Below are 25,467 nucleotides of genomic sequence, written 5' to 3' on the forward strand. Positions count from 1 at the left end.
GGGGGTGGCGGGTACGGCACGGACCGTCCCGCGCACACGGAATCATCGAAGACTAGGCGCCCGGGGGCCAGAAGCCCGCCCTGCCCTGCCCAGGCCGCAGTCCGGGTGTCACCTGCTTTCCCGGGCCACAGTGCAGCGACGGATTCGGTCCAAGCCGGCAGCGGCGCCTCTGCAGCTCTGGGCAGGAGAGGACCCGGCCTGGTGGGCGTGGCTAAGACGGAGGGCGGGGCCTGGGCGGGGCCAGGTGCTGGCTCTGCCTGTCAAAAGGCAGCCGCCGAGCCGGCAGCGCGGGAGCGCCGGGCAGCGTGTCCACCGCCGGACCAGGTGCGGACCCGGGAGCAGCGGGAAGGGGGTCCTGGGCCAGGCACTGGGCCTAGGGTCGGGCGTCCGGGGTCCAGGGGGCCGAGTGCCTGGGTGAAAACGCTAGAGTCTCGGGAGCAAAGCGGGTATGGGAGCTGCGGTGCCATGAGGTTGGGACAGCGAGAGGGCACTGAGGTCTGGAAAGCCGAAGTTCGTGCGACCCTGGCGAGGGGGCCAGCCACTTTCTCGATGCCCAAGTCCTTGGCTGGGACGGTGCTCAGCATGTGAACAACAAGAAGTATTTGTTCCCCTGCCGGGAGCCTTGGCATGGTGTGGAGGACTAGAGTAGGTAGGGGAGCGACTGGCTGTCGTTGGTGCTAAGGTCTCTAGGGGTGGAGTGTGTGTAGCCTTGTTTATGACTTGGTAGGGCCCGTGTGTGGTCACCTGTGGTAGTGAGCAGAGTCTAGAGTTTTCTTCACTTTCTAAAATCACCAATGGTTTGAGACCTCATTGGCTCTGGGACACTGGGTTTCATTTTCAGGTGAGCCTGTCCACAGATGCCCAGAGGAACTCAGGGGGAGGGGGCAGGCATGAAATTGAAGAGGGGGTTGCAGGAATAGTTTCTGTTTGGAGAGTGAGGGGCCCTGAATCCCGTGATTAGTAATATTCTGAGATTAAGAGGGAGTATCAAAGAGGGAAGTGTATTATGTGGTCTCCAGGGCCAGTGGTTGGCAGCCCACCCTCCATCCCCCACCCATGAACCAGAGGCTGAGGGAGCCATGAATCTCTGAGCCTAGATCCTCCTCCTCCTCCTCCTCCTCCTCCTCCTCTTTGTGGTGGGTGAGTCAGCCTCCTGTCTGGGCTCAGTTGCAGCCAGAGGGGCCAGAGCCCAGGCAGGCAGTTTGGGCAGGCATTTTCTGAGCATTGCAGAAGTTCTGGGCAGAGTTCAGCTCTGCCTTGGTGCCCTGGGGAAGACCAGCTTCTTCATGAGCAGCAGAAGGAGGGTGTCAGATATCCATTGCAGCAATGGTTGTTTGATGGTATGAGGTGATTCCAGAAGATGACCATGAAGGGACTGTGGCTTTGTGTTAAATCCACATCTCTCCTTATTCTCTAGGACGGGGGGTACATCTCAGTACTGTTGTCCTATCCAGATGCGTGTTCCATTTCTGCCCTGTTGGCTGCCCTTCCTGACTAATAAGGTGGGTAGGCATGCAGGAGAACTAGAAGGTTCTGGAACCAGAAAATGCAAGGAATGCTTTCTCCAGACTACGAAGTAAGAGTGACTTTCTGAGGCAAAGAAGGAACCTCAACTGTGTGAAATGGGGCTGCTGTATGTTTGGGGAGACCTTCCCTACGCCTTCCCCATCTGAGGGCTAGAGGGAATTGTGGATCTATCTAGAATAGTTTCAGGACTGGCATGTAGCCAGACCAGGAGGAGTGAAAATTTTTGTGTAGTTTTGTTGTAGGTGCTAGAGACTGGAGCAGAAATGGGTGCCCCGAGGCCCATGGCCACCTCTCAGTACTCTTTCTGGTCTATTTGAGAAGAGTCCAGGAGGCCAATGAGGCTATGTCGCTGCCTCAAGCTGCAAAACCTGGGGAATCCACAGACTGTGTTCTGGCTGAGTCTCATGGCTTCAGGTTTGACTGGTGCTCAGCTGTGACTTGGTTCCTTACCAAAACAAAGGAAGGACTGAGGGAGAGAAGGGGAGAGAGTCAAGCAACCATGCTGGCCCCTCACTCCAACATGACATGACCTGGGAGGCCCCAGTGCTGTGTAAAGTGCTCTACTTATTTGTGGTATGGTTTCCCAGTTTTCCCCCTTTTCTATCTCAGAAGTGATCTCTTTTGGGGACTGAGCCCCAGAGGAAGTGCCAAAAGACCATCTGAGCTCCTACCGTCTGCCTTCAGCACAGATTGCAGAAAGCCCAGGCTTTCAATGGAGCAAGGCTTAGGGCCTGGTAGGCTGGACCTAAAAGGTACCAAGACAGAAGAAGGATTCTGTCATTCAGTTTTTTACCCCACCGTCATAGAAACCGAGATGACAGAGTCACAGCTGGAAAGCTGCTGTCGTCTGTGCAACAGTGAGTTCTCACAGCCAGAGAGCCAGGCAGGGTGCCTGGGTGACATTCGAGTTTGTGGCTGGGTAGGGGATTAGAGGGCTCCAGCTCCCACCTGTCAGTGCTGTGAGCCCAGTTGGGGTACAGGTCGAGGGAATGAGGAAATGACCAGATTTGATTAAGAGCCTCCTGTGTGTCCCAGCATGGTGCTAGGCCCTCTGAGGGATGCCATCAACCAGACTAGGCCTCTGCCTCCAAGACCATCAGAGTCCCAGAGAAGCAGCAGCTCCAAGTCACCCTGCTCCCCTCTTCACTGCTGTCCAGCTCAAGGATCCCACTGTGTGGAAGCCAGCCTGGCTGCTGCTCTGGACCACCAAGGCCTCCCTCCTGTTCCGCTTCTCTGATTTGTCCTTAACCTTTCCTTGCGTCAGTGCCTTCCTGTATAATTTATCATCCAAACTGGGATTCTTGCTAGTGAACGGGATGTTGTACATGGTTCTGCCAGGACAGTGGACAAAATCCAAAACTGTCCAGGGCAAGCTGGACCATCTAGTCATTCAAACCCAGCAGTGGTCACAGTGATAAATGGACAAGGAGGCTGGGAGAGGCTTAATGCCGAGGTGGAGGTGGGAGTAACACGGTTCTGAGGGCAGCCCTGACACTCCAGTTTCCTCCCTCGTCAGCTAATTCTTGTTTCTTCCACATGGGTAGTACTGCTCCAGGCCACCCCGTCTCAAGACCTAACCTACCACTTAAGTGACTTCCTTTCACCCTTCACTTGTGACTAGCCTTGCTTTGGTTTTTCCTGCCCCACCCCTACCTCAGACAGGGACAGGAAGGCCTGCCAACTCTTCTTCAGCTTTGTGGGGAGAACACAACACCTGCTGGGATTTATAGAAGAGCCAAGACTCAGCTTCATACTTCCTCTTCCCTCTTCCCCATTTCCTGTGGCCTCTACATTGGTCCTTTCAGCCTCCCAGACCTCTAGGGACTATCACATCCCATAGGGAAATCCTGCTGTAAAGTAAATAAGCAACCAGGAAGGGAAGGGTAATCAAATCGTGTCCAGCAGATAAAGGACACAGGTCACTTGGAATCAGGATCCAGGGAAATGAAAAGCAATGTGGAGACCAGAGCTGACCAGAAGTTGCTCAGCTGCTCTTGGACACTAGAGTCTGACTCTTCTGTCCCATCTGACTGTTGGAGAAATGGTCCAGGGTGGGGACAGACACTTCTTGCTCAACCTAAGCTATAGGCGTTGGTGGCAGTGACAGCATCCTGTCGTGGTACCATGTGGAAGAGAAACTTGCCCTCCCTTCTGAGTCTTGGGCCCTGCGGTCCAGATGCTCAGGTCAGCCTCCCCGGAGAGTCCCCGATGGCTGAGTGTGTGAGTGATTAGCACAATAGGGCATGGGGGGGAGTGGAGTCTCCATGACTGTGTAGTGACTTGTCTACTGTGGCAGGAAGGAAGTCATTCATTCTCATCAGGACAGATGAGAAGGCAAGTGAGAACCTCTTGGGAAATCCCATCTTTGAAACAACTTGTGCGGAGGTGGTGGTGTTGAGTCCCTGGGCTGGCTCAGGGAGGAAGAGGGTCCCTCTACTGGCTGGGAGAGGAGAGGGAAGAAGGGTGGGCAAATGGCAGAGGCTGGAGGCAGAAGCAGGAGGAGCTCTGGGAGTCTGAGTGTGTCATGCTTTTGCAAACCTGCCCTGCAGGTCCCATGCTAAGGAATAGACTAAGCAGTGTTCCCAGAACCAGATGCCACACAAAGTCCTCATTCTGCACAGGGGAGAGTCCTGGTCCTGTGCAGGGTGTGGGCAGCTGTACCAGCGGGAAAGTGGAGTTTGGGCAAGACCAGCACCCGTTCCTGGGAAGCTGCTGCCTCTCACTGGCCTTTGGATGCCAAATTGAAGCTTTGAGGTGTTTTGCAAGGTGTGGCGTTCCAGACAGTGTGAAGCACTGAAGGCTTTACTGGTGACACATCCAGTGTGTGCTACCTGCTGGCATTGGAGTTATAGCTCTAGGAACAGTGGCTCACTGAGTACTCAGTAACAAGGTACTGTGTTATGTACTTAACAAGCATGGTTCCTCAGCCCTGTCACTTTACTTTGTGAAGCAGAAACCACTGCTACATCCACCTTATAAATGGGGAAACTGAGGCTCAGTGGGGTTGCAACACGAAAAGGAGAGTCTGGACTGAACTGTCTGTAGGATGGTGAAACCATGCTTGTAACTTCCAGGAGCTCTACACCTCTGCATCCCCCAGGGAAGTCACAGACACTTAGTGCCATGGCTTGCATGTTATAGGCTCGCAATAAATGTTGTGAGCTGCAGGGTTAGATTTACTAACTAGTTTGGACAAGTTGACTTGAGAACAAGCTCACTTTGCCCAGAGGTTACTCTGGGCATGGTAGTTTCTCAGAAGGCCCCTTTAGACCTCTGTGCCTCTGTTGTGGTCTTAGACATATATTAAGTTTCAGAAACATGAAGGAACCTAAGCGGTGTAGCATTGTGCAAAAGTTACATGGAATCCAGCATTGGCTGGAAGGTACATAAGAAATCCTCACGCCCGGTACAGTGGTATGCACCTTTATTCCCAGCACTTGGAAAGCAGAGGCAGGCAGATTTCTGTGAGTTCCAGATCAGCTGGGAGACCCTGTCTCAAAAAGATTGAAATTTAAAAAAAAAAAGGAATCCTCTTTCAGTTTCAAAGAAGCCACTATACGGTTGCTCTACTGGGTGCCAAGTACAGCAGGTTAAAGATGCCACTGTCCCATTCGCCCATGGGAACTCTTTTTTCTAGGCCTCTAGCTTCCTCTGACCACCTCTAGCCAGGCCCTGTGTTGATCTCTCGTCGCCTTTATCCACATGCTTTCAGCATTAATGCACATTGATTTTCTTTAGCTGGGGCTACAGAGAGTTTGATGAGTTTAGGCTATCAGGAGCTGGGCCACAACTGGGCAGAATAAAGGAACCAGAGTCTGAGTTACACACTGCCTTCACATCCCAGCAACGTCACTTTCTAGCTAATGACCTTGGGCAAATTTCTTTATCTCTCTAAATCTCAGCTTCCTTATCTGTAAATTGAGGATAATAATAGTTCCAATGTGGGATTGTGTGAGGATTAGCTGAAACCAGTCAAGTGCCTGGCACAGAGTAGGCCCTTGAAAGACTTGTACAGTCATTCAGCAGACATGGGCTAAGATGCTGGAAACTTAACAGCAAGATGACTCTCACGGTCTTTCCAAATTAATAGCACAGAAACCACTGTAAAAGACCCCATGGGAACTCAGAAATGGCTATTCTGGCTAAACACAGATTTGACAAGTGAGTTCTCATTCTGCTATTAGACAACGGGCTTGGGGTGTTACTAAGTGTCTGTGACTCGGGTTCCTCAGTCTTTCTTGTTACTGTTTTTTAACTGAGAAACAACAGGTCATCCTCACAACAGTGTATAATATGCTTAGAGAGTAACAGCATAAAACTCTACACCAACCACTAAGTGAAGAGTAGAACATTTGCAATATATTCTAATTTAACTTTAAAAATATGTGTGTGCATGTGTGTGTGTGTGGTGTGCATGTGTGTGTGTGTGTGTGTAGGCCAGAGGACAACCCCAGGTGTCATTCTCAATAACACCATCCACCTCCTTTGAAACAGGACTGCTCATTGACCAGGAGCTCATCAATCAGGCTAGACTGGCTCGTCAGCGAGCCCCTGGAATCCTCTTGTCTCTGTCTCCCCAGTGTTGGGATTACAAACTTTCACCATGATTCTTGACATTTTTTTTTTCATGGGCTCTAGGGATCAAACTCAGGTTTTCATGCTTTTGAGGACAAGCGCTGTACTAACTGAGCCATCACCCTAGACGTACAGTATGTTAAAAGCCCTTTCCCCTCACCCCATTTTCATCCCTCGCCTCGCAGTCCAAGGTAAATTTTGGTTTATTATTTTTCTTGCTTTTCTTTATGTCTAAATTTGTCTTTGTAAATTTTGGTTTATTATTTTTCTTGCTTTTCTTTATGTCTAAATGTGTCTTTGTATTGTCCTGTGTTTTTGTACATGTATTCTCTGTGACACACTTGTTTCATTCAGTGTTATATTTCTGAGGTCTCTCTATACTGACACACGTTACTGTGGTTCATTAGTTTGCACTGTGATGTAGAATTCCATTGGGAATACACCGTAAGTCCTATGTCCTTGCTCTTGCGAGTGCTCATCTGGGTTGTTTCCAGTTTGGGGCTACTGTCAGATGACAAGATGCCTGCCTCCCCTAGTACACCTCAGAAAGGCACTGCTGGTTCATACGGCATTTTAGGCTAAAAACAGAAACACCACCTGTGGATGGAAGCTTCCATTATTGCTCATCTTTTCAATACCCAATATAGACTTCATTTCCAAAATGACAAAGTTGTACTAGCGCAGTTTCTACAGCCCCTTTTAGCTATCTGGCATTGTTATGGCCCGGGGACCTGGTTTCTGTTTGAGATACTGTAAACAGGTGACCTTGGACATGATGAGAACTGTGTGATGGGCCTCCGGGCATAATGAAGATCTGACTGTCTGCTCTTCCAGCAGCAGGGGATGAGGGATTGCATGTCTACATTCTTTCTGAAAGTTCATGACTCTTCAGTCCAGCCAAGAGCCCAATGTCAGCACTGAGCACATGCTAGATGCTCAATTGGCATCTGACGGGTTGCATTTTTGTTGTGGAGAGGTACACATTTTCCTTGGATGTCAGTTTTGAGAAAAGGGCACAAAGTATGAGAACCATGTGTGCGGTGATAATGGCAGCACTGGGGCTGGGACCATGATGGGATTCACGGGGCCCAGGCTTCTAGGATACCTAAAACTCCAGGCCAGCTGCATTCTTCATTGGCCGATCGTTCTGAGTCTGGCTTTGTTTAATTGGCTTTCTGACTTGGCCTCTCTGGAGGGTTAAGATAGGGGGACAGAGGAGGTGCCATGGGGAGAGTAGCCAAATGCCCTCAAGGTCGAACAGCCTACCTGGGGATGCTGGGGAAAGGAGTTATTAGATGTACCCAGCATCCTGGTAGCCACATAAACAACCAGCTGCCCACCCAGCCACCCACCCACTCTCCTATCGGACTAAAGAATATGGCTGGCTGGGCAGTTGCACGGGCCACCCCAGCCTTCAAATCTGTAATTACCCAGCTAGTCTGTGCCTGTCAACTCCAGGGACAGGCAAGTGCCTCTGCCCTGGGCTTCACCTTGGCTGCCAGGCCCAAGCCAGGCTCAACAACCGAGGCTTGCCTGTCTTCCTCCCACATGGCCCCCACCCCTACCCAGTGTCTTTCTCCCTACAACAGCCTTTGACCCCTACAAGGTTACCATATTATACAACAGCTGAATATCATATTAACCAAAGGTTAATATAACTTTACTGTATTTCAGGCACTGTATTAAATGCTTTTTCGGACATTTTCTCACTTATACTTCTCAAAAATCCAAGGACATAGGTAATGTTATCCCTGTTTTAGGGAGAGGAAATGGAAGGTCAAAGAGATTGAGGCTGAACTTTTTGCACAAAGTCATCAAGTTGCTTTTTGAGAACCAAAAGCTTTAATTCAGGCCTTCCTAAGTCCCCAACATGCCCTTTCTCTCCTCTGCAGGATCAGGTCATCTGCTCAGCCCCGTCCCCTTCTTGTCTGAGGAGGGTTGGAAAAGAGGCAGCCAGTAGGTCCTGACCAGGATGAGCGGACGGCTCTGAGCTGGCCTGGAGATGCTGGAAAACACCTTCAGGGCAGAGTTCTTTGTTCCAAACAGCCCTGAATTTCTGGCCTTGTGCCAGGGGTGGGAAGTTGCCTCTGCCCAGCCTATTTGGCAAGCACATGCACATCTTGGGTGCCATGCTGTTTAGAAGTGGAGGAGGGGCTGCCGCAGGTAAAATTCCATCCTAATGAACTCCGTTGGAGATCTGATGCCTTTGTTGAAACCCCATGAGCAACCTGGGAAACTGGAGGTGAACTAGAGCTAATTCAAAGTTGGGTGTCTCCTGGTAAAGCCCCCAAAGGTGCTGATCCTGTAACAAGAAAGAGAAATTTTGAGTCAAATCTACAGCAGAACTCCCTTGAATGCAGTGCTTAAATGGTTGGGGACAGAGCTGGAGGGGGGAGAGCTTGGTGCTTTTCCACCTGACATTACTGTAACTGTGTGTTCAGTTGTTGACTACCTCTACTGTGAACCCCAAGAACCAAATCCCATCACTGCAGGGATGTGGCTCAGCACAGGGCCTAATGTCTTACAGATTCACTCAGAAGATGTTTATTGGATAGAAATATGTTTGTATATAGATCAGGTCCCCTGAGGTAGAAAGGAGAGTTGAAGGGAAGTTGTACTATGTGGACCAGGCTGGCCTTGAACTCACAGAGATCCACCTGCCTCGGCCTCCCGAGTGCTGGGATAAAAGGCGTGCATCACCACGCCCAGCCTAGTGATTACATTTCTTAAAAAGCTGGAATGTAGTTCAAATGAACCCCCCCCAACTCAGTGATTGTACCAATTCTACACAGTCACTAGCACCAACATTGATGAGGAGGTGCTCAATGCAAGGCACGGAGCTAAGCAGTCAGCATGTATTATCCCATGGAAACTTCACAGGCCTAGGACATATGTACTACTATTTTCTTCTCATTTCACAGATGAGAAAACAGAAACTAAGAGTGTGCAGGTAACCGTGAGTGCAGCAAGTCTGAGGGAGAAACCAGAAACTCGGCCCAGCCAGGTAAGCTGGCTCCAGGACCTGTTCTAATTGTGTCTCCCCGACTACAGAGCTCTGCTGACACTGGGCCAATGCAGGGGCCAAGGCCAGAGAGTCAGACTGGAGGGGTGAGATGGACTGAAAGGCACCAGCCTGGTGTATAGACGGGACCGACCTCAGGCCAGCAGGAACTGGAACCACAGCCCAGCGTGGCCACATGATCCAATTTTTTTAAAATTGAAAACTGGACACACAGTGTTTTCTCTTTTTGAAAAGTGAAATCTCTCCCTCTTTCTCTCTCACTCTCTGTCTCTTTATGCACATATGCATGTGGGGTGTGTGTGTGTGTGCATGTGTGTGTACATGTGCACGCACACACATGTGGAAGCCAGAGGTCAATCTTGGGCATCTTTCTCAGTCACTTCACCTTATTTATTGGGACAAGATCTCTTCTTACTGAACCCAGAGCTCTCCAATTTGGCTAGACTGGCTGGCTGACCAGCAAGCCCAGGGATCCTCCTCTCTCCCCTCTTATATTGGGATCAGAGGTCAGGCCACCTTGCCAGCTTCTACCTGAGTGCCGAGGAACCAAACACAGGTCCTCATGGTCGCATGACCAGCACTTTACCAGTAGAAATCTCTGTTTCTAAAACATTGATAATGGATTTTTTTAAGCTTGCAGTTACTGTTGGTGATGGGAGGGGGCACCAGAACACATCTCATCCTGAAGCCCCTCACTAGAAGGCAAATAACCACCGTATTTGGTGAGTTATCAGGGAAGCTCTCAGACTGCACCCATAGAGTTCTTTTCTCCCTCCCTCCCTCTCTCTCTCTCTCTCTCTCTCTCTCTCTCTCTCTCTCTCCTCCCCTCATCTTCATACTCAGTTGCTCAAGTCAGAGATTTCCCCATAGATATTAGTAGGAAAATCATGTAAGAGAAATCAAAAAGAAGCTAGCAAGCCTGAGGATGTGGCTCAGCTGGTAGTGCTTGCCTAGCACGCAGGAATCATAGGTTGGATTCCTGGCACCACATAAACTGGCTTTGGAGGCACGTGTCTGTAATCTCAGCACTTGGAAGGTGAAAACAGGCAGATCAGAAGTTCAGGGTCATCCTTGGCTACATAGGATCTTTGAGGCCAGCCTGGGCTACATGAGATACTGTCTTTAAAAAATAAACAAAGCACTACAAGAAGCTAACCATCAAGGAAAGGATCTCCAAGGGTCTCTAGGAAAAAAAAAAACAAAAAACAACCAACCAGTGGAAGATTTAGAATGGATATGACACTCATATGGACTCTATAAAAATCCTATGTGCTATGCATGTGTTGCTAGGAATTGAACTTGGGCCTCAGTGGTCTGCTGCTGAGCTGCACTTCCAGCCCTTCCTCTGCCCTTGGCTGGGAAGCCTGGTGCTAGCAGACAGCCCGTCAGGACCCTGAAATCCTTGTGTGTCTTTCTCAGCTACTGCCTTATTCCTGATTTAATTCCTCCTCCTCTCCAATACATGGGAGAATAATGGCAAAACAAGAGGTGTCATTTTCATAGAGTGTGACAGCTTTTAGAACACGTTTGGAAATGTTTTATGTCAGCTGATTCAATGATCTTGTGTGTGGTATACTTTATCTGAGGCTCAATGAAGTGGCAGTGCTTTCTTCCTCTTGCTTTCATTCATGAGAGCAGGAGCCATGCTTGGAGAATGAACAGCCCCGGTTCCCACAGGCCTTCGTGACCTTCACTCCCCACCTTCGGTCTGCAGGTGGTGGCCGGTGGGACATATAGTAAGTAATGAGTGAACACCTGATTACCGGGTCACCTCCTTTCTGCAAAGCCTTACTTCAGGGAGAGTAGGCAGTGGGCATGGGGTAGGACCTAAGCAGGTAGTGCCCCATGACCAGCTTCCTCCCCAAACCCACCCCCACTGCCTGTCACCCTGAATTATTATTCCAAAAGCTGGGCAGAAAATAGCTCACTCAAGAGAATTATTTTTGCCTCTGTTAAACTTCAATCCAAGGCTCCTGCAGAACCTGACTGTAGAGCTGTTTTTCAGGTCAGGAGTTCTGGGAAAAAAGGGGAAGCATTGGGGAGGGCACCACCTTTACTCCCAGGGATGGGAAGGGCCATGACTACTGGCCTCTTCCCCTTGAAAGCTGCTCACTGGCTGCTCACCTGGACAGAGTGGACCCAGTCCAGTGGGGCAGACAGCAGTGAGTGAGCACCCTTGATCATCACTCCCAACTCTCAAGCCTGGGTCCTGGGGACAGTGGGCATGGGGAAGGCCCTAAGCATAGCTGGCTTTCCCTACAAGCCTTTTACTTGAGCCAGGCTCTTAACTGCTCCATCACAGTCCTTCTCTAGGATGTCTGGCTCTGCAGCAAGTTTGAAGAAAGGGGCTATTTGCCCAGTGTAGAGGCTGGGTGGGCAGCAGGCTGCTGGCTACCAGGAGAAAGAAAAGTCATTCCTCTAGAGACCCCAGGGCTTAGCTCCTCCTCTGTCCTGAGACAGCATTCATTGGAAGCTGTTCAATCTTACATACACACCAAAGAAAAATAAGGGAGAGGAAGGCAGCCAATGGGCAGGAACTAGGCAAGGTGGGCAGTGGTTTGGAGGCTTCCCTGGTGGGGCAGAGGCTGCTCTTTCCTACCACTCTGTGGCCCTGAGGAAGAATCCTTCAGGAGGATTATGGAGGGCAAGGTGAGGCTTGTGTCCACCGAGTTTGGACATGTGGCCTCCATATAGGTTGGCGGGTACCTACACACAGATAGGGCTTGGTGCATGTTTTGGTGTGCACTGTGTATTTTTGTGTCTCGTTCCCTTCCTTAAAGTGATTCCTGGCAACATGAAAGTGACTTGTTGGCCAGGAGAGCAGGGTGCACTGAGTGGCCTGGCAGAGGCAGATTTGGAGATCCGGTGGCTTGGTGGTATCTGCTTTTCCTGTGCCAGGCAACCATATCTGGGTACCTTGGACAACTTGATGAATGAAGGAAGGATTGACTGGGGACATGAGAGTTGATTTGTTCACCAACTTCCATCTGCCCTTGTTGAACCATTTGTTCTTTCGATTTTTTTCTCATGAAACCTTTTATTTTCCTTGAGCTGGGCTGAAATTTTCTGGAACTCTCTCCTCTACCTCTCTCTTGTAGCTCAGTAACTAATAGTTTTAGACTCAAAGCTAAGAATTCCACTAGGACTCTGGGTCTACACCACAGGTCCTTGACTGTGTGGTAAAAGAGATCTGCTTGGCTGGACTTTGGCCGTCCTTTCTCAGTGAACCAATGCTCACCAATCTCTTTCTTTCATAAAATTGTAGTTGGAAAGGGAATTTGAGTAGGGTCTCAAAGTCTTCTGTTCCAAAATATTATTACAGCAACTCCAAATTCCTGGTTTTCATGACTCACTGGGTTTACTAGAAGTACTTGGTAGAGGACAGGATGGAATATACTTCCTAAGATCTGGAATGAATGTGGCCCGCTGGTTCATCTCTTCTGGATCTCCTCCTCCTATTCCTTCAGCCCTGTTGCACCAGTCTGTCCCCCAAAGCATGTTCTTTCCCTTCTGCCTCCCAGTCTTTGCACGTACCATACCCCCTTCTTGGAATCTTACACTGGCACATTGAACTCTACTGCCTCTCCCTCTCTGTTGAGAGGTTGAGAGGGGCCACCTCCTAAGAACCTACTCTTGTCTCTTCTTCCGGGGACAAGACCAGGGCTCTGAGACATGGTCCTGTCCTTTCTTGTGCTTACCTGCACCACAGCATGTCATACTGAACCAAAGAATCCTGCTTGTAAGCTTCAAGAAGATCTTCATCTTGCTCACCGTGTGCCTCCAGCTTCGAATTCACGTCATTAGTCAATGCTTAATGCTAGGCAGATCAGAGAGCAGCTGGCAGATGCTTGCTTAGCATGCTCAAGGCCCTAGATTTCATCCCCAGTACACAAATACCAGGCAGCAGAAGCCAAAGTCAATGCCCATGACTATTTTTGAAACAATGCTACAGCCCTCCTGCCCTCTAAAGGGATCCCCGAGAGGAAATCTGCACAGAGGGCTGTCCACAGTCTGAGCAAATAGAAGGTATGGGAATCTCTCTAGGGTGATGCCACTCTAATCAGAACCAAGGGGGCAGTCAGTGTTGCTTGGGGTGACTGCTGTTGCCTCTGAAGTGGATGTGATCCGCCCACTTGGCCTAGGCCCTGAGAAACTTCAGGAAGCATCCTCTCCTCCCTAAGAACCCAGAAGAGAGACACAATAACGGTAAATCAGCCCCTCATGGAACTGGAGCCACCAGGCCTACCCATTTTGGAGAAGCCCAGGGCCCTTCACTGATTCTGACCTAGGCCCCAGAACCCATCCTGGAATGAATGGGAAAGGCAGCAAAGGTCCCACTTCAGTCCGCATCAGGTCCTCTTAGAGGGCCTTCCAAGAGCTGGGGCAGCCAGTGGTTCAGGGTCCCCCCGGCCCCCACTGCACCTTCTGGCTGCAGCCCCTTCACACTGCTTCTCCCCGTGCTCTCCTGCACACAGTGGTAAGCAGGCACAGGATAAAGGCTAACTGTCCCAGGACAACGAGGAGGTTGTCATGATTCCAGTCCCACTAAAGTAAGGACAGATGCATGATAGGAGACAGGTGCCAGAAGACGCTGGAAGAGTGATAGGCAGAAAGGGTAAATGAGCAAAGTCTCAGGCTTTATATTCTTTGTGGAGGAAGTCCAGATTTGCAGGCCATCTTCTCTGCTTATTTGGAGAGAGTCAACTGATCCACTTTCCATCATCTGAGCAACTCGAGTTCTGGAAGCCACAGTGAATAGATGGAGTGGCCAGGTTTTTTGCAACCTGGCAAACTTGTGGCTTCTGATTGATCTTTGGGGTAGAGATTCAGGATAGAGCACAGGCTTCCTGCCCTCCCCAGTATCTGCCCAGAACTGGCAGCTCTTCTTGTTCTAGGAGGATGGCTCTTCAGGGATTTCATTTGGTCCTCAGGTGCTGCCCATGTTACTCTTTGTAGATAAGGAACAGACAATGGATGCTGATGGATAGTGATGGGAGCCAGTGGTGCCCAACTGGCCCTGATGGCTAGATATAAGCAAGGGATCTAAATTCCAAGGCCAGCCAGTGTCTCAAAGCTCAGAGGGTCTGGAGTATTGACGTGTCACCTAATGCAGGGAGAATCTGAGTGATTGAGGGATACTATTGACCCCAGAAGGAAATTAGAAAAAAAAAAAAAAAAACCTGACCAAGGCAGATTAGGGCAGGGAGAGGTAGGCCTCCACTCATTCTGCCTGAGCTCAAGTGGACCAGCCTTTGAGAACTTGCATGAGTATCCAGCATTCAGAGAACTCAACCTGGAGAAGGACATACAGGGCACTCAAAGCTGCGCTTGGGACTGTCTTAGAACATGCAGCTATTTTCTGCTGTCCTGAGAATTTTTTTAAAAAAAGAAAATTCCATTTAGCCATCAGTTAATACCAATCACAGCAGAGCTGACTCCTCCACAGGAGGTCAGACCTACTTTTCCCTGGATTCTGGGGGCTTCTCCCTCAGGGGTTGCCCCAGTCTCTGTTTCTCAGAGTCCAACTCACAGAGCAAATAACCCCATTTGCCCCACCAACTTTTGCTTATAACAGATGTAGTACCCCATCCTAAGATCAGGCCTGGTACATTCCCTTCTACCTAGATACTTTCAAGCCATATTGAGTCCCTGCCCATGCCTTTGGCCATCAAGGCCAAAAGTGAGAGCTGGGCATGGGTAGGTAGAAGCAAGTGAGTGACCCTCATCCACCTCACCATGTCTCTGTATCAGCTTAAGTGTAGGGTCGATGTTGGGCATTTCCAACTCTGTATCAGAGCCCTTTACAAGGCCATCCCACAGGTGTTCTCAACAACCAAGGCTCATTTCTTTCTAAACCACAGTCTCTTTGTGAGCTGCCCAGGCTCAATATTAGATTTCTCAGGACATGGCCAGAGCGGTGGTAAGGAAGTGTACTCTCTCCACACGTAGCCTTAGACAAGTCACTAGGATAAGTCACTTTCCTTCTGAGGGCCTCGGTGTCCTCAGCTGTCAAACCAGAGAGATTAACTTTACATCTTGTGATAGGGCTGGCTCTCTTTGCTCCACCACTTGTTGTGACTGCCCATGCTTTCCAGTGATGATGGGGCTGCCTGCCTGTTACCTGGAGAACAGTAATCAACCCAGAAATCTTGTTGACAAAGCTAGGGGCAGAATTTCCACTGGAAAAAAAGCAGCTTGCAGGAATATTTGTTGCTGATAAGAAGTGGAAATCTATCTAAGCAAGCCATGTGTCTCCTGCCCCACTGCCAGAGGGCTTCCCACCCCTGAAGTTTGCTCAGCTCTAAGACATTGCATTTATACCTGAGGGTGATAGAACTTTCTGGAAGAATGGGAGTTTGTAGCCCAGTTTCTAGGGCTTGATCCTCTCTCCCTTGATGCTGTAGGGTATCAGTCTATGACTTTTACAGGTTCTTAAAGAGGTATATTCCTAAAATGGCTGATTAAGAACCACTTCCTACCAGCTGCTGGGCCATCAGCCATTGAATGTGCTATTATCTGGTTGGTGGTTAAATATGTTTGGTAAGCATAGTAAATGTGCTCAGAGCTGTGGTGCTAGGGACAGAGGTTACAGAGAGCCCTGGTGGGAGCATGGACAGCCACTTGCAGGTTTTTACAAGTCCTTTCCTCCCCTGTGAAGGTCATGAAGCAGACAGAGCCTGCACTCACCCTTTCTTCCTGGAATCATGATCATGCCTGGGAAGTTTATGGGGGATATTGTTCAGAATTAAATGCAGCTCAGCCTTTCCTCCTCCACTTCTCCCCTGCTGACCCATTCACACCACAATACTGTGGGTCTTTCTATTTTATCACCACTTGCAGACTGGTTGTCTCTTGAGGAGTGAGCTCCTTTTTCTAATTTGCACAGTGACCACATGTAGAGGCCCCTCTGAGCCCTGGCCTAAAGATGGTGTGAATGGTTTAGCAGGATGATCTGAAATAAGCTGGCTAGGCTAGCCATTGAAAGCTACACGGCCCTTTATCTTTGCATAATGATGAATTTCTAAGCAGGGATCCATCCAGAAAGTAGATTGCTGTGGGACATTGTTCTCTATCAGTAAAAATAGTCAGGCATAGGTTAGAAAGCTGACTAGAATATTCTAGAAGGGATTTAAAAGGGTTGGGTTAGGTCATGATAACTGACCTTTCAATGTTGAGATTTATGTTGGGAACTACAGTCTCCTGAAGATGATTTCCAACCTTTCTCACCCATGTTTAATCTGTGTGTATGTGGAGCAAGAGGCATGGGAGAGGTCACTGAGGTGAGGTCTGCCTGACCAGTACACCTCCTCCCCTTTCCTTCATTACCCTACACTACCCCAGCTTCTTCGGGGAGATGATGCTGAGATGACTGTGGACAAAGAAAGTGGGACTATGGCAGAAATGGTACCGAAGGAGGAAAGTCCATCACCCTGGCTGGCCTTGACTCCAATAGGCCTAAGCTACATGGCAAAACGTAGAGATGACAAATGACAAGTTAGGAGGATCATACAGAGCTCATCCTCGGTGCAATCAAAGGATGGTAAAATGAGAAACATGCAAAGGGCGTGTGTGCACAAGTCCATGTGCAGCTGTGGTTGGCAGACACTTGGGCCTACTCCAGAGACAGCCCAATGCACTGTTTACTCTGTGGGTGTTAGTCTCAGGAAGAAGAATTTTCTCCTTCTTTGCAGGGAAATTGCTTAGTTTCCCATTTCCTTCTAGAAAAAGTAGGAGCTTTGAGCCAGTGTCAACAATTACAAAACCCAGTTTTGCCATACCTTCTCCACTTGGAGGGTCATCAGGGCCATTCCGACCAAAGGACATCATGCCCATCCTCTTCATTAGCATCTCAGATGAGTGGGTCTCCTTCAGGCATGTATGCTGGGGTTCATCCCAGAGTAGGGCGCGAGTCAGTTTCATTGACAGCCTTATTATGATAGGACTTCTGGTCTTGGAGCTGTATCCTTTCAGAGCTGGAGAAAACTTTAGTGGTCTGCCTCTTATTCAGCCCTGGGCCCTCTTCACAGTCACACCTCTGTCATGCTTGAGATGCTGAGAGGGTTTAGTCTGTGTACTGGAGTTGAACTGAGCCCAGGGGGAGACAAGGACTTTGCTGAAAGATGGCACCTGCTCTATGAACTGGCAAGTCAAGGTGCAGGGGAGGCAATGGTTGTGATATCAGTGACGGGCAGGAACGGTATGATCTCATTTTTTGCTAAGACAAGGTCAGGAATGGGTCATGGTCAGGAGCGGGTTGCCCTGGGGACAGCCCCATCAAAAGCAGTGGGATGTTCTCTGCTCAGAACATGATTGCATGGGTGTAGGGGGATTTATGGTAAAGGGGAATGAACTGGTTTTTTCCACCCGTCTTCTTCTTCACCCTGTGTCTGTCCCACTTTTCTATTAAACTTGCACTTGGACCCTAAAAGAACCATCTAGCAGTTAAGCAGAGGGAAAGAACCATCTGCAGAACAGAATTTCCAAGATGAGGGCTGACAGGCAGAAAGTACACCCTGGCTGAGGACTGCCAGCCTGGGGATCAACAACATTTTCCCCTTATGACCTGGGGGTTGTTTTCTGCATTACTCCCTGACTTAGTAGACTTGAAGGTTGTTTAGAGCTTAGGGTTGGAGAAATGGCTGAGAGATTTCCTATAGGAAGTGTGGCACAGTGGGAACGCAGAGCTAAGCTCTCTCATTTCAAATCCCACCTCTAAGGACTATCAGCTTCCCGGTGCCTCAGTTTTCCCATCTCTAAGACAGGGATAATAACAGTGCCTGCCTGATGAGGGTGTGGTGTGGGTTAAATGAGTGAGTAGTGTGAAGGCCCTGGAGCAGAGCCCAGACCAGAGCAATAGATGTCTGCACTGATGTCTGTCACAGGGAATGGGAGGAGTCAACCTGTCCTCATTTGCCCTTGCCTGGGCCCACGCACCACCTGCCTGGCCATGGGACCCTAGCAAGTCCCTCTAAGTGCTCTGAACTTGGGTTTTGCCATCTGTAAAAGGGGAGTGCCCTCCTCACCACAGGCTGTGGTGAGAACTAAGTGAAATAAAATGTAGATCGCTTAGCAAGCCTGGAACATGCTAGATATTCTCCAGATGTTTTGTAAAAATATTTTATTTATGGGGCTTGAGAGATAGCACAGTGGTTAAGAACACTGACTGTTCTTGAAGAAGACCCGGGTTCAAATCCCAGCACCCACATGGCAGCTAACAACTATCTATAACTCCAGTCCCAGGGGATCCGACAGCCTCTTCTGTCCTCCATGGGCATTGCACAACACAGGTGCACTTACCTACATGGAGGCAGTACATGCATATACATAAAATAAAAACAATAAATAAAATATTTTTTAAATATTTTATTATTTTTTATGTATATGACTGTTTTGCCTGCATGTGTGTAAGTACATCCATGTCATATAATGCCTATGGAGGCCAGAAGAGGGTGTCGGATCTCCTGGAACTGGAATTATGGACAGTTGTTAGCTGCCCTGTGAGTGCTGGACACCAAACCTGATTCCTCTGCAAGAGCAACTAGTGCTCTTATCTGCTGAGCCATTTCTCTGTGTGCCTGTGTGTCTGTGTACAAGTGCATGTGAGTCTGTCTGTCTTGTGGGCAGATATATAAAAGGTGAAATTCTGCCAGCCCCAAATTGGTGACCTGTAATGCCACTAAGACTCAGAGTCTGAGCCCTGGAATCGGCCCTCCCTCAGCCGTTGCAGATGCTGGGGGTGTTGAGCATGTCTGAGAAGGAGCTAAAAGTATCAGGAAACATCCTGTTTGAAAGTTGTGCATCGCTGTATTTAACCCCTGCAGTACCTCCTCAGCCTACTCCCAGTCCCCACAGACAGGAGGTCACAGACACCTGCCCTTAATGGTACTCCAAGAGGCCAGGGCCCTAGTCTGTAGTCTCAGCCAGCATAATTTCAAGCTCTGCGGGTCTCTTTTGCAATCTTGCCTGGGTTGCCTTCCAGCACTCAGCAGAGTTCCAGGCTGCTTTATGGCCCTACTTCCCAGAGCATCCCCCAAATCTGTAGGTGGGGCAACCGAGTAGCAGGGCTCCCGCAGACAGAGGACAGTGGGAGTGGGAGGAGGGCTTGCAGGAGGAAGCTGTTTGCACCTGCCCAGCTCTGGTTGCCACCCTTAGCTCCTCCCACTGTTTCAGGCCCTCTGCCTTGAGGGACAGCCTTTCTGGCTGCCGCCTGGTTCACACCCTCCCATCCCTGTCAGTGACAACGTGGCCCTCCTGCCCCAAAAGTCTTATGCTTTAAAAAGTCCAGGTCCTGAATTCACCTTGGACCATACAAAGTCTTGTATATCATGTTGGGCTCCTTGAAGAGCTGAGAGGGAGGTTGAAGATGCTGTAGATAAAATGTCTCCTCCCTTGTTCATTTCTTAGACCCTTAGGTTGGACGTATCTGTGAGACTTCCCAGAAGAGCATCCTTGACTCTACTCACCTGCCCCCTGCTCCTTCAGGTAGGTGTGTCCTCAACAGCCACAAGCTCCCTGGCCTGCTTTCTGCTTTTGAGGGGCAGGGAGGGAGGGTCATGGCAAAGTAGTGGTCAAAGGAAGGACAGGAACATTACCCAGCCTTTTATTCTTTTTATTTTTTTAATTTTATTTATTATTTTTATTTTATGTGTATGTGTGTATTACCTGCATGTAGGTAAGAGCACCCGTGTTGTGCAATGCCTGAGAAGGACAGAAGAGGCTGTCAGATCCCCTGGAACTGGAGTTACAGACAGTTGTTAGCTGCCATGTGGATGCTGGGATTCAAACCCAGGTCTTCTGCAAGAACAGTCAGTGTCCTTAACCGCTGAGCCATCTCTCTAGCCCCTATCCAGCCTTTTTAACATCAGCAAAATCTCAGGTGTGTGAGGTAGGGTTGGAAGCTAGAGCTCCAAGTCAGCACCCTACGGGGCCATCCTGTGTGTTTGATGTTGTCTTATGTCCATGCCACCTTCCTTTCTTTCTTCTGCCCTCCTTGGTCTCTTCCAGTCTCTCTGGGACTTTTAACTTTCAGGTCTTAGAGTCCTGGGTCTCCTTTCTACATCTGGATTCCCAGTAGTAGCTAATAACCACAAGCAGGGCTGGGTCTTCTCTCAGCGCCCCTCAGTGGTCCTGCTCACTGTGTCTCTCATTTAGCAGAGGTAGCCTTTCTGCCCAGTCTAGAGCAGTGCTTGGACTTCCAGCCCCAAGCAAGGAGACTCCCTGATGTGAAGCCAGTACCTCAGCCATTGCAGGACTACACCGAGCAGTGCTACGGCACTGTGGCTTGGATGGCTTGCATCACATCTGTACCACATGACCAGTGGAGGCGATGTGATGCTGATCTCTTGTTAGACTGAACTGACTGATATCCTCCCCATCTCTCATTCAAATTCCCTTTTCCCACCAAACCCACCAGTTTCTGGGAGCCTGGCTGACTCAGGCTGTGTATGTAGCAACATCACAATGTAGAACGTCTGCCAGGCTTGGGTAAAGCCACAAACATCCTAAACAGTTTTTCCTGTTACCCCATAATGATAGTGAGTTCTGCACTCTCTGCCTACATCTCAGATGCCTGCCTTGTTCTAGTAACTTGTAGGAGTCTGCTTGAACTTGGGATCATCTCACAGCCATGTTCAGCTTTTTGACATTGCCAGTCACAAAGTCCATGCTGAGAACCACACAGCTGGGTTACATTTTGAAAATAGCAAAAAAATCTTACAATGTTTTAAGCAAAGTGTATGATTTTGTGTTGGGCTGCCTTCATAGCTATCCTGGGCCACATACAGTGTGTGGGCCCCAGGTTGGACATACCTCCATACAGACAATGTTGCTGGACCCAGGCATTTTTTCTTTTAATTATTTTCAAATTAAGAGGTATTTCAGACATGTGTAAAAGTCCATATAGAACATTATATTTCAATAAGAATGAGATCTATACCTGCCACTAAAAGAAGGAGAATGTTGCTAGGGTATAATCGTGCACATTCCTGTCCCCCCAACTTTATTCATCCCTTCAAGGGCTGCCTTTGTTCTTTAAAAAAATAAAATCTGGAGCTGGAGAGATGGCTCAGCAGCTAAGAGCACTGGCTCTTCTTGCAGAGGACCCAGGTTCGAATCCCAGCACCTACATGGTGGCAAACAACCATCTGTAACTCACATTCCAGGGGATATGACACCCTCTTCTGTCCACCATGGTCACTGTGCTACACAGATACACTTGTACACATGAAGGCATAGCACTCATACACATAAAATAAATAAATAAAATAAATAAATAAATAAAATCTGTGTGCATGTGTTTATTATATTGTATTATATGTGTGTATATGTACATATGTGTACATATATCATAACTTTTAGGCATAAATCTAGCTTCAAAGGGATGGTCAGTCATGTCAATGATTACTACGTTAGTGTTCCCAGGAAAAGACATCCAAAGAGAAGGACTAAGCTCTGTCTTCTGATCAGATTCCCCCTCTCCTTTGGAGCTGACAGTACCATACCCTAGTTACCTTTGGCACAAAGCTTTTGTGAAATTAAAAACAAAAATGAAGTTCTTGTGCTGTACATTTGGCAGAATTTTCTAGAATGCCCCAGGTCTGGCTTTCTCTTGTGAGAGGTGTCATCCAATTGCATTCCTACCTGTGCTGGATGCTGTGGAGAATGCCGTGAACTCTGACAAAGCTCTGGTGAGCTTTGACATTCATGGGCCTGCCTGGACATTGCAAAGTATCTCAGTGCCTCCAGGGGCCCCAGAACCTACCTCTCACCTAGTAGTCCCTTAGATTGGGGCAGGGGCAGGTGCTCATCCTCCTTCCCAGCTTTCTCTGCTGTTTCCTCCTCACCCAAGTGACCCTCATGCCTTAGGTCAAAGATGCCACTCAGACCTGTAATGACTCTGGGAGGGTTCACACAAAATCAGGAGAACTGAGAGGCAGTAAGTCCAAGAGCCTTTTAGGGACACCTGAGGTAGCCTGGAATCATCTCTGAGCCTGAAAGCAGTCAGAGGCAGTGGACAAAGTCAAAGGTCCAATTTACCTAATGGAAGAGAGGAGCCAGGCGCTTCCTGAGAAGGGCTTCCCAGTGCCAGCACACCGTGTTCCAGCTCACTTTTCCTCAAGTATGAGATCCACGTGTAGCTATAATGCCTATTTATAAAACCATTCAGAGAACAAGATTAGCTAATTGTATATGACTCATATTATTTAGAAGGACATTCGAAATAATATAAAGTACCATTTTTTAAAAAGGATATTTTATTATATTGGTACCACTAAGGACAGGCTCCCCCCAAGGACCAGGCCCTCGAATGACAACGGATTGGGTTTGGGCTCCCCATTTTCCTCTTGGAAGCCACACCAAGCAAGACAGAGACTCTGACATACTCAAGTCTACTGACGTGGAGCCAGTGCTAGGGGGTGTGCCTGTGTTTGTTCAGACCTCCCTGAGAAGTAGACCACGTCTTCTGATGAGAACAGGGGGACACAGAGGCTAACTGCCCCACCTAAAAGATCCAGCAGATGCAGGGTGTGAATGCAGACAGTGGTGATCTCAAGCCTTGCTTTTTCTATCTGGATAGGGACAGCCATAAAACAAAGGGCTCCAAAGAACTTCTGCTCTGGCATGGCCTGGGAGAGCCACCCTCCACGACGTGGCAGGTAGCTATGCAAAGGATGCCGGCTGGACCTGGCACAGATGCTCATCCTGACTGTGGCCTGCTTGCTGTTCTTACAGGGATGGAGGCCATGGCAGCCGGCACTTCCTTGCCTGACCCTGGTGACTTTGACCGGAATGTACCCCGGATCTGTGGAGTATGCGGAGACCGAGCCACAGGCTTCCACTTCAATGCTATGACCTGTGAAGGCTGCAAGGGCTTCTTCAGGTGAGTCTTCTCCTCAACACTCCTGCCCCAAACACAGGGGAAGGAGGGGAGCAAAGCTTTCCCCGAGGAGGTTTCGTGGAACATGGCAGCTCACCCAAGCACTGCGAACAGCAGGGTCTTGGTGAGGGCTTTCTTCTCCCAACATCTTTTCAGCTCCAGTGGTGTCCTCTGACCCTTCAGAAGCCACTTTCCTGAGGCATTTGCTTCTTTCCACTGCCCTTGACCCACAGCCCCCTGCGTCGAACCAGGTCAAAGCCCCAAAATTTGGCTTTTGTGTTTACCCTCCCATCCAACACAAACTCTTCATCGGAACTAGGGAGACCGAATCTCTGGCTGGGTCACCATACCTGATTTGTCTGGTTCCTCACCCATAGCCTGCTCCTGGGTCTGAACACCAGAAACAGAATGCCAGTCAGTGTCAGGGGTGTACTGGGATTCCTGTTTGGTCAGTCAGAGCCAGTGTCTCTCTAAGCAGCTTCCACTCTTCCCATGTGAGCCCAAAATGGAAAGCACAGACAGCATGAGAAGAGTTCTGGAAAGGCCCATTGACGTTCCCACCTAAAGCGAGGAAGGGAAGGTTGGAAAGGGATAGATGGGAAGAGAGGATTTAGGAAGTGGTGAGTTTGAGAGATTAGCATTTGACATGTATTGAAGAGAGAAGAGCCTGGAAGTGAGCAGGTGGAAAAGAAGTTGTGACTGTAGGTTAGTAGACAGGAGAACAGGGCCGAATCAGGAGAGGGGAGAGCAAATCAAGTCCTGAACCAGAAAACCACGGTTGGCCTGGCTGTCTGGACCGGTGTGCCTTCCTGGCCTGGAAGCAGAGTGAACCCCAGTTCAGTCCCTCATCGGGGAAACTCCTCCAGCTCAGGTGCTTCTGACTCACCTGCCGTCTGCCCGAGAGCCGACGGTCAGGGGTTTCATGGCCTTAAGCAATTTCCATCTCTGGGCAGCAGAGTTTCTGTGGGTGCTAAGTGCCTATTTGGCCTGGCACAGGCTGCTCCCCAAGCTGGGGAACCAGAGCAGCAATGTCCCTGGCTGGAGTCCTGGTGTCACGTCTGTTGGTCTGAGGGTTACATGAAGCCCACACTTCTGGAGGGTGGACCTGACATTCTTTGTTCGAGGTGCCACCTGGACCCTTTCCTGCCAGGGCCAGAGGATAGGGCAGCCACTTTCAGGGAAATAAAGGAGAGCCTAGGTACACAGGCACTGTCATAAAACCAGTCAGTACATGGACTGGAGTGCTGGTCAGGCCATCAATTAAACATTCGTCCTCTGTCAGTCATTCTGGACGTCTCTGTTTCAGCTCACTTACAGTGTATGTGTGCTAACATCTGCCCCCTCTGTTGTGCAGTGTTAATATGAGGTTAAATGAGATGACATATAGGAAAGAGCTCTGAAAAATATGAGGTACAATATAGCATGCTACTTAGGGGCCACAGGGGCCAATGCTGGTGCCCTTAGTGGAATCCTGCTCTGAGAAAATACACACGAGTTTCTGCAGCCATCCCCTGAATTCCTCATTAGGTTTTCTTTCACTCTCTTCCTCACTCCTTTGCCAAATTTAAATAAATGTAGAGCTAGGAACTGCCCAAATTGGGCTTCTCACTAGAGATCATATGTCACCAATCCATAACCAAAATGTTCACAGCAGCTCTTGGGGCTGTTTGGTTCATTGACAGAGCTTCTGCCCCAAATCACCTTGCTCTCCCCATCTGTCTTTTCCCCTGGGACCCAGTTCTGGAAAATGGGGTTCTTAGGTGGCTACTGGTTAGATTGTGGCAATTGTAGGTTTCTTGTGGAGAAGCCCTAGCTCTGATGCACCTTTGGTGGTTACCCCCATATAAACCACTAGGCTCAGACAGAGCTGTGTGAGGCATCTAGGTGGAATGAGGACGGGTCCCGTCATGCCCAAGGCCATGTGGGAGATGGCAGAATGGACAGGGATGGTATATTTGCAAATGTGTCATCACTGACCATCAGTGCCATACCCACCTCCCCTTGGCCCCTGTTGATAGGACTTCAGGGTCTGCTGCTAGCCACTGCAGGCAATGAGCTTCTTTTGTCATGTTACATGTCCTCAGTCTGCCTTCTATCTTTACCCTCCCTGGCTTTGTCACTGAGCCAGGCTGTTTTTAAAGAAGCCAGCATCTCTGTGGTTTTCCTCAAATTTTGTTGGATCTATAAATAAAAGCAAATACACATACACATATACATATACACATATACACGTACACATATACATATACACATATACACGTACACATATACATATACACATATACACATATACATAATTGAGGGAACAGTTTTCTGAGAGGCTACAAGATTTTTCACACACATATTCACACACATACATACCACACACACCACACATTTACATACACTACATATACACATACACATATACATGTACACATATACATATACACATATACATATACACATATACATATACACATATACA

The 25,467-nt window shown here is 49.0% G+C and overlaps 1 protein-coding gene across 1 annotated transcript in view; it reads left to right on the plus strand.

Annotated features, from left to right (window-relative positions):
• The first annotated feature begins 279 nt into the window (after positions 1-279).
• Positions 280-25,467, plus strand: part of Vdr (vitamin D receptor) — a 53,224-nt gene continuing 28,036 nt past the window's right edge. Inside the window, exons 1-4 of the mRNA XM_029567448.1 lie at positions 280-324; positions 9,024-9,106; positions 19,529-19,606; positions 22,856-23,003. Of these exons, the coding sequence (XP_029423308.1) occupies positions 22,858-23,003 (146 nt within the window). The 5' untranslated portion in view covers positions 280-324; positions 9,024-9,106; positions 19,529-19,606; positions 22,856-22,857. The remainder of the gene's footprint in view (positions 325-9,023; positions 9,107-19,528; positions 19,607-22,855; positions 23,004-25,467) is intronic.

This window comes from Nannospalax galili, unplaced genomic scaffold (genome assembly GCF_000622305.1).
Source record: "Nannospalax galili isolate Female #2095 unplaced genomic scaffold, S.galili_v1.0 scaffold841, whole genome shotgun sequence".
Lineage (NCBI taxonomy): Eukaryota > Metazoa > Chordata > Mammalia > Rodentia > Spalacidae > Nannospalax > Nannospalax galili.